Genomic DNA, 9,636 nt, shown 5'->3' with positions numbered 1-9,636 from the left:
AGATGTTTTCAGGATTTGGAATTCATAAAGTGGTCAGGTGTGTGTGCAATCTGTAGCAAAATATATACAAAAATATGTAACACAAATGAGGGGAATACACAGTTAATGCATTAATAGAAAAGCACTCTAACTCTTAAGTAAACAGCAGTACAAAGATAGGGTGATACAGCCTAGAAGAAATTACATATAAAAGCATTCAACCACCAATTAGAACATATTGCAGATAGCAATTGGAAATGATCAAAACAAATTGAGGTGACAGAGTCGGTGTACAAAAAGCACAATAGAACAATGTTTTTATTAAACAAAGACAGGGTAAAATGATAATGATTCACATGGTCATTTAGTAGTGAAGACAAACACTGAGATTTCTATAAAGTTCAGCGAGCTATGTACCTTTGGAAAAGTAGCAACCACAATGTCATATAACCAACATCCATAGACAGTGCCTGGGTCAAAGGATAGTCACAGGAGAAATGCAGGTGGATGCTCTTCTCACGACTTACGAGGCCATCATGAGGGTCCACATCCCCGCTGATGGTGTTCTCATAACTGAAGTGGGTCCCGTTGCTCTTAAGAGTAAGAAGACAAAACATTTTAGGCATACATTCAAAAATTAAAAATGCTGCCCAGAAGCTTCCTTCAATGTACTAATTTCACCCTCAGCATTGTCCCACAAAGCTGGTCATCATTGTTGAAGTGGAAAACCAGTCGACCCTCCTCAAGAGTCCCGTTGCAGGATTCATCTCGAAGATGGAGGGCATCAGAGTGGAAGCCGGCCTCAAACAGCTGACAGCGGGACAGAGATATGGTGCCAGACCTACCGACACAAGTGATGGACGAGTCTAAGAAGGAGAGAGAAACACAATCTGACTCGTTATAGCATGATATTTTCTTTAAAGCTGAGTCATCAATACTAATTTGGCTGATAAGACCTTTGTTGACTTGACTGCTTAATATAAAGGCTGACTAATGCAATAAATACACTACAGATACTGCTGAAGGTTTTAGTTAGCCCGCACCGTAGCTCTCATTGTTTGGCCGATGGTGGTGCTCATTACAGAAGCAGCCATAGACACCGTCCTTCTCACCACACCACTCGTGCTCTGTGCAGTCCAGCTTTTCACAGGGGTCTGACTCCTCTGCAGACACAGAGAAAGGATCATCAGTGATGAATGGCAATGATTTAAATTTGTATTAAATGTCTTATTTGAGCAGTACAAACATACCACAATGCAAAGCAGAGCGCCAGTCAAGGATGTCTAGCCCCAGAACAGAGCAGGTTTTCTCATAGGCGGAGACAGCGGAACACAGCATGCCATTGGCTGGAGTGTAGAGGCAGAGGTCGTAGACACAGGAAGAGAAAAATGGCTCGGGGTCAGAGTGCAGGTGGCAGGTGCTGAATGGGCCAGTAGTGTTGGTGATGACACTGCAGAGTTGGGAATATTCTTCTCTAAAGGTACAGTCATTCAGTCCATCATCATCTTCATCAGTGGAGCCACATCTGGAAAAGACAAATCATACTGCCATCAGCTACTGCCTTGTTGAAGCATCAATAGTGATTTCCATTGCAACTCACCCTGGTTGGCTGGTGGGTGACTTCCAGCTGTGCCCAAAATAATTATCGTTTTGTGCCAGTGTGCCATTGGGTAAGACTTTGTCATCTGAAGGATCATTGTTAGAGTTTCCACACATCCCTGTGACTCTGTCATGACGGTTTTGGCCCAGTCTGACCAGTAAAGTGCTCTGACCATCAAACTGGACTAGCAAGTCAGAGGCATCAACCACTATGTAGCTTCCCTGCCTTACCACCTGAGCTAAGATTCCCACTGTGGTGGGAAGAGAAGCATCATTTCCATTTACCTGAGAGGACAAGAGATGCAATAAGTGTGTGTTGTTACTTTTGTGCAAATTAGACAAAGTAGAATGCTGTTCATCTTAAAAGTGATAGATAGTTTACCGTTACTCTTTTATTGGGTCCAATCCTGATGTGCACACTTTCTGGATGATTTGAGAGGTATATGTCCACTGCAGACACAAATGATACACGATTGTTTCCACGGTGATTGTTGGTGGCTATCACCTGAAACTGTGTTTCGTTAGTGCCATGGTTTGTGCTCTCAGCAATGATGTAGGAGCAAGTTCCCTGGAAATGAGCCACTGCTCCATCAAAGGTGATGTAGTGTGGATCCCCCCACACTGTGCAGGTGGACATGGCATCGTAACAGCCCAGCTGGCCATCTCTGATGGAGCACTGCTGTTCAGGAGTGCAAGATGCAGCAGAACATCGCAGGTCATTTGGAGCGTGACATTCACATCTCTGGGAGCAACCGTCTGTCCAGAAGGACTCGCCAGCCTGTGAATCACACAGAGGTGGGTCGCTTATCCAAAAATTGTACTCAAGTAAGAGTATCATTACTTTAAAATATTATTACTCAAGTAAAAGTGAAAAGTAGTCGTCAAAAAAGCTACTCGAGTAAGAGTAAAAAAGTACTTGGTGAAAAGGCTACTCAAGTACTGAGTAAGTAGCGAGTAACTAGGGCTGGGTCTCGTCACTGATTTCTAGAATCGATTCAATTCCGATTCACAAGGTCCCGAATCGATTCGATCCACGATTCGATTTAATTCGATTCGATTTGATTTAAATCTGGGAAACTTTGACAGTCAGAAATATTATAATTCAGATCAGTACATTTACATATTTTTGTATCAATAAAAAGGAAGCTGACACACGCAAGACTTTATCAAAGGTGTGAGTGCCACAGCAGATGCCTTTGTGTCAAAGTAACTGAAGATAAAACACAGAAAAACATGAAGGTGATTTTCCTGGCCTGGGATTTTATAAAAATATTCTGCAGTACATCAAAAACGAAAGAAAACCATTAATCAACATATGAACATTACCTCTGACATTACAGCGGTTTTATTAGAGACACGGCTAAGCGTTTTGCATTTTGAATAATTTTAAAAAGTTTAAATTTGTTCAGTATTGAACAGCAGAAATGAGGTTTTCTTTTCGGAAGAATGTAAAAGGGAAAAAAACAGCGGCCGACAGCGCTGTAAACAACAGTAGACTTGTGCGTAACAAGCAAGCGAATAATGAAGAAAGGGAAACTGTTCTTGAAGAGAGAGAGCGAGGGAGAGAGAGAGCTGCGCATCGCGATGGAAGCAAAACAGTAAAAGTCAGAGTGAATTCATGACGATGTTTATGTGAAGCGTTTGGATCTTTTTTTGCTGCTGGTTCGGTCAATATTGTTTGGAGAGAGATCAAACTAACAGCTTTAGAATCAGCGCATAAAGGGCGTGAACACAAAGCGCGGACCCGCCCACAGATCAGAATCAGCGAGCTGTCGGCTCTCAGCCCCGACCGTGAGAAAGGCAACATCTAACTAATTCTGATCCGCAGGTCGCGCTGTGTGTTTAAGTCTATGTGCAGAATCCCTGTACCTGCTCTCATTTACTGTCTTAACTGTTTGGTGGTTCTTGAAATTTTGTGAGATGTCAGCTGAGATTCTGGCATTTTGGGCAAAATAAATTTATATTAAAAAATCGATTCAGGATTTTAATGAATCGATTTTACGTTATCCAAGCCAGAATCAATTTTAATCGATGAATCGATTATAAAAACCCACCCCTACGAGTAACTGTTTGTCTGATTTATTTTATACATAAATGCTATGAGACAAACAAAAATAAATAAATATACAAATTTTAGTATTTTCAAAGGGAATATATGTAAAAAGATCCACAAAATAAGGCACAACAATTCTAATTTCAAGATTTCAGTTTTTCACAATGTAAATCTTTTTCAAGCAAAACCCACAGTAAATATATTCGCATTTACAGCAGCCTCAGAGAAAACATTAGAACGAGGCAACTTCAACATAACAGACTACAGCTGATGCGCCAGAATGTCATACTAGGGGTGGTTCTTTTAAATACAAGAAGGGATTAAGTAAATCAGAAACAAATGACACAGAGATGCAACAGATATAATCAGGAAGTTTATTCCCAAGGCGGACAGCAGGAATTAAAAAAAAAACAAAATAAAAACACACACACACAACACATCCCTGCTAAAATTCCACAGGAATAGACATTCTAACAAAAGTATAAAATGTTCTTTGTATACTAAAATACCCTGAAGTATAGACAGTGGATTAACACAATGTAATATGTAAAAACGTAAAAACTACACTCACAAATAAACATTGAAATCAGAGTAAAACTAATTATAAAAGACAAATACAAATTTCCACTATGTGGATGTACATATGTGTATGGCTCACTTTACCATAAATTGTTTCTTCAGTAAGTGAAATGATGGTTCAGCTTCAGCAGCAGTTGGCTCTCAAGGTTCTTGCTGTGAAGCTGTGACCGTTTGGCAGTGAACAGGAGTCCTGCATGACTAAAAAGTCTCTCACAGGCTGCAGATGCAGGAAGAGCTGTATTGACTTTGATCAACAGCTTCTTGATCTGAGGAAAGCTATGCAATACATCCACACCTCCAGTGAATGGACATGAAAGGTACCTCTCCAGCTCCACTGCTTCTGGCTTTCCTGACCTTATGGATCCATCATCTTTGTCGGTTAGGCTGCTGTTTGTGCTGGCCTCACCCAGCTCTGTGTCTAGGTGACGTCTGATGAAGTGGAGACCTGTGGAAAGATGTATGGTTTTCAAAAAAATTAGGTCTGGTCATTATAGTGCTGTATACACTGCCAAGCTGCAGATGTTTGTTTGGAGCTAGCCTCCAAAAGCTGGCCGTACACTGTGCGATTTTTGGCACATTTTGAGACGATTTTTCAGCCGTGCAACCGTTTTGGGGATCGGCCCGTGTCTTGCCCTTAATCGTGTGTGCATCGTGTAGTATACATGGGGTAACGAAAAGCAGTTAACACCTCACGACCAGCTCCCAATCATCAATCGTATGGTCGCATGATAATTAAACCAGTTTGAAATCCTGTCGCCTATCACACTGCGCACGCACAAACACAGAAATGAAAGAGAAAAGGTGGAGCAGCACGGCAGTGCAGCGTGTGATCTGGACACAAGAGATGGAGGCAAGCTCATCCCAGTACATAAGCGTAGAGATGCCACCCAGGCAAAAGAAAAATAGAGCTATATCATGTTATAACGTAAAACGTTTATTGTTCTAACAATATACTTTTCATGTTCGTGCAATATACCTTTCATGTTTGAACAATATAATATCACGTTCATACAATATAATATTTATATTGTATGAACGTGATAATTATGTATATTGTAATAACGTGATATTATATTGTTCAAACATGAAAGGTATATTGTTAGAACAATAAACCTTTCATGTTATAACGTGATATAGCTCTATTTTTCTTTTGCCCCGGTGGCAGCTCTACGCTTCTGTATCCGAGGCTTTTCAATGTGGCCTCACAAAATTATTGTGTCTGTAAGACAGAGAGAGGGAGAGCGAAGGACAGATTTTGTATGATAAGCTTCATGTTATGGACGCACAGTTTGAGCACTCAGGTCGCATCAGAGCATCAGGCCGTATAGTGTGAGACCCTGCATCGTGACCTATGAACTTCTAACCTCTGCGACTTATTTGTACAGTTTGAGCAGGAGCAGAATAACGAGACTGAAAAAAAATTGCACAGTGTTTGCCCAGCTTAATGCAAACTGTTTAAACTAAACAAGCTGCTGTTTCACATAATAAACCCCGTCAGTCGCAGTATTGCTTTCTGTTTTAACAGTTAAAGCAGTAGAGACGAGCTGTTTGCATGTGCGTTGAACTCCAGCGTCATTAACCAGGCTAGCTGTTAGCTTATAGCTCACGCTAGCTAACCAGCGAGCAGTTAAAAGGACAGCTGATGCTGCACAAAACACCCACAAACTTATCTCACTACAACGTAGCGCCGAAAATATGACTCGCAGCTCGAGCTAGACACAGCTGCTGTAACATAAGACTGACATCCAGCTAACCACAGCTAAAAAGATATTTATAGAAAACTTACCGATTCCTCAGGTTACACGAATTGAGTTGTTTCACGCTGAAAAGTTGTTGTTTCGGCTCTCACTGAAGACATAGCTGTTCTTTTGTGCTGCTTTTAAGCGAAACATTCTTTGTATGTGAGGCCAAGGGTGTTCATCCTCTTCAGCTCTAGCGTAGACTCTGCCATCATATTTCTTCTTTCCGTGTGTCGCTACTTTGAAACGCTTCGACCGCCACGGTTTCAAACTGGTCATGTGACTGCATGGCCACATCTGATTGGTGAAAAAGTTACCGGAAACTCCACTGACAGCATGTTATCTAATGTGTTAAACTAATTTTTTTTTTAAAGTAACGAGTCGAATTTTGCAAATGTAGCGGAGTAAAAGTACCGTTTCTTCTTCATAAATGTACTCAAGTAAAAGTAAAAAGTATCGTGAAAAAAAGGTACTTAAAAAGTACCTTTTTTTCAAAAACTTACTCAAGTAAATGTAACGGAGTAAATGTAGCTCGTTACTACCCACCTCTGGAATCACACCACACCAAATCATAGCCAAAATGATACAACAAATATAGATCTTAAAATACCATTTTGAATTTTTTTTTCATTAATTGTAGGTGATTTAGTGTAGTAATTGCTAGATCACTGCAAACTGCAATTAATAATATACTAAATATTGCGACAGAGCAACCAGTTGTAACTGTTAATCTTTCTCCCACAGAGAAGACAGATGCTAAATGCTGAAATTTCAATAAATATGTGGAACAGAGTTGCATGAAAAATGTATTTAATCACGCTGATGTAGCTGTATAATCTTCAACTGATTGTTTAATGCATTCATTTATTTAGCAATAGCATTTTATTTTATTTTATTTTAAACTGCAGTTTAAAGAGTTAGAGCATCGTTCTGCCTTCAAACAAAGAAGAAGAATGCTGGTGGTTGAGGCAGGAAAGATTCCAGCATTATGGCAATATGGGAATGGTATCCTAATAAATTAAATCCTAAAATCATATTAGTGGGTTATTACCCTATTATTATCAGGTTAGTATATATGAAATGTACTCACTAGATCACAATTATTTGCTATGTCTCTATTTATATCTTCTTATCTCCACCTTGTTACCTCAATATTGTCATATTATTATTGACTTTAATATGTCTTACATCATAGTAGAATCCATCATACTGGCAGCCACAGCTTTCCACTGGGACACACCTGGTCCCACTCTTGATGAAGCCTTCATCACAGAAACATCCCTCAGAGCAGAACTGCTCACAGGTTTCATCAATGCTACTGGCACAGGTGTGGCCACAGTCAGTACCGCACAACTCATAATGGCTGTTGGCTGGACAGTCCAATGCTTAATAATGAGAAAAGCAAAAAATGGCAATAGTGAGACATACCACTTTTAATGTAATACAATCTGGATATAATGAGTGTTGTCAAATTAGTTAAGTGGTTAGCAAATTTCTTGTAAATTTAGATATAAATATAATAAAACAACATGTTGACTCACTGCAGGTGGTGTTCTCCCTCCACGGATAGATACGAACATTAGCAGACTGACAGGCACTGACATATGATTCAATGGCACTGCACATGAGATCGTGGCCTTGATTTCCTGACAAACATACGTCAAACAGACAGTCGTTGAAATATGGTGCCGGGTCCACCTCCTCGTGACAGAAACTGAAGGGCCCATCAGCTGCCTGTATCACGTCACACTGATCTCTAGCAGGCTGTTCATTGGCACACTGTGGACAGGAGGAGCCACAGCCATCATTGCACGTGTAGTTGCCTGGCACCTTCCAGGCTCTCCCAAACTCATCTGGAGATGTGACTATCGTTCCAGATGGTGTGTGAAAGTCATCATTTGGATTTCCATTGAAATTTCCACAAAGTCCACATATTTTTTCTCTGTTGATGACAATAGTTAACAATAGACCTTGTGTTAGTTTCATAAGGATAAATTATTAGTAAATAAATTATTTATATAGCTGGGATTATCCTGTTTTTTAAAGCATGTCAAACAATAAATACTGTAGCTTTGATGGGTGGGAAGTGTACCTGTAATTTGGTGGTACGGAGATAAACACTGCACTATATCCATTATAGGTAACACTCAAGCCGAAATTAGTGCTGGCAACTATACGAGATCCTGTTGCGTAGATAGAAACGTTACCTTCATTCAAGACAATAGGTAAATTTCTAGTTACTCCATTCACCTAGAAGAGATACGCAAAGAAAATCAGTGGGTAGTTTTTCTACTTTTTAATTGTTATTTTTTCTTTGACAGTAGTAAAAATATCCCTAAAACATGTAGCAGCCGTTTACTTCATGAATCTGAAATTATTCATTGCAGTCATCTAATCTGTAATATCATATCTACTTACTTGTACCAAACCTCTTCTGTCCCTTGACATATGCACGTCATAGCCCCACACATTCACAAAAACTTCAGCTACTGTTGAAAGTGGACGCCCATTCAATGCCTCATTCTTAGCTTCCACTGAAAACTGATTGAGCTCATCAGTGGCATTACAGAGGGTCACCAGAACATAGCGGCAGGTTCCTTGGAAGTCATAGGCTTTACGATCAAAGGTGATGTAGTGAGGGTCTCCAGAGGCAGAGCATGTGCCATGGGGGTTGGGATGGCAGCCCAACTCACCCTCCACCACACGGCAGGACTCCTGGGGCCCACAGGAGTTGGGAGTACAGTGGACGTTCCCTGTATTTCCGTTACAGGTACACAAGCTCTGACATTCTTCACCATCCCAGAACTGCTCACCACCTTGGTGATAGCGTCCTTGATGATAGCATCCACAAGATGTTGGTGGAACGCACTGGTCACCATTGAGGATAAAACCACTGTTACACTGACAGCCCTCCTGGCACACAGTATCACAGGTGAAGGGGAAAGAGAGGCTGGGGCAAGCAGAAGGACAAGAGGTTCCACAGAGTTCATAATGGCTGTTTGACAGGCAGGTTAGTGCTGGAGAAAAACAAAAAGTTTAATATTAAAAAAAGAATTTTTAAATATTTGGAAATCATGGCTACAATTAACTGAAAAACAAGTGAATGCTTACCACAGCCAGTTGCATTTCTCCATTGTCCTAAGGCAACACCCTTCTGTTGACACATTAGTGCATAATCTCGTAGGACGTCACACAGAGTTGATGCTGGATTGTTAGAGCCCCTCATGATCTCCACACATACATCCACCTGCTGCCTTGGGTCAACCTCAGACCAACAGGGTACAAATGGCCCATCTGGTGAGCTGAGAATGCCACAGTACTGACTAGAATTGTAATTAGTTGTAGAATTTTGGTTCATGCTTTCGATGCAGTGAGCAGCCAGAGAGCCATCTCGCCAACTGTCTCCAAAGTCCTGAGAGCTGTTGACCAGGACACCGTTGGGTGTGCGGAAATCATCGTGTGGATGACCATTGTAGTCACCACAGAGTCCACCCAGGGAACCATTGTAGACACCAGGAGCAGTGACACGGACAAAGTGAGGCCAGACTATCTGCACAGTTACAGCAAAGGAGGTGCGAATGATAACACTGTAAATGCTGCTGTGGAAGATTTGGATGCGGTTGGATGGAGTGCTGAAAGGTAGCCTGATCAGCTGACCGTTAACCTGCAGGATCATCCAGTTTTTTG

At 41.0% G+C, this 9,636-nt stretch overlaps 1 protein-coding gene across 1 annotated transcript in view; it reads right to left on the bottom strand.

The window, feature by feature from the left end:
* Nucleotides 1–266: 266 nt before the first annotated feature.
* The window catches only part of LOC105940524 (alpha-tectorin), a 31,637-nt gene continuing 22,267 nt past the window's right edge, over nt 267–9,636 (bottom strand). Inside the window, exons 10-20 of the mRNA XM_014413098.3 lie at nt 9,061–9,613; nt 8,368–8,966; nt 8,042–8,199; nt 7,491–7,891; nt 7,138–7,334; nt 1,961–2,356; nt 1,580–1,863; nt 1,230–1,504; nt 1,023–1,142; nt 661–845; nt 267–572 (exon numbers count right to left, since the gene is read on the bottom strand). Coding sequence (XP_014268584.3) covers nt 381–572; nt 661–845; nt 1,023–1,142; nt 1,230–1,504; nt 1,580–1,863; nt 1,961–2,356; nt 7,138–7,334; nt 7,491–7,891; nt 8,042–8,199; nt 8,368–8,966; nt 9,061–9,613 — 3,360 coding nt within the window. The 3' untranslated portion in view covers nt 267–380. The remainder of the gene's footprint in view (nt 573–660; nt 846–1,022; nt 1,143–1,229; nt 1,505–1,579; nt 1,864–1,960; nt 2,357–7,137; nt 7,335–7,490; nt 7,892–8,041; nt 8,200–8,367; nt 8,967–9,060; nt 9,614–9,636) is intronic.

The sequence above is a fragment of the Maylandia zebra genome, linkage group LG8 (assembly GCF_041146795.1).
Source record: "Maylandia zebra isolate NMK-2024a linkage group LG8, Mzebra_GT3a, whole genome shotgun sequence".
In the NCBI taxonomy this organism is placed as follows: Eukaryota; Metazoa; Chordata; class Actinopteri; order Cichliformes; family Cichlidae; genus Maylandia; species Maylandia zebra.
Note: the sequence above shows the minus strand (reverse complement) of the source record. Positions and strands in the feature narration are given on the sequence as shown.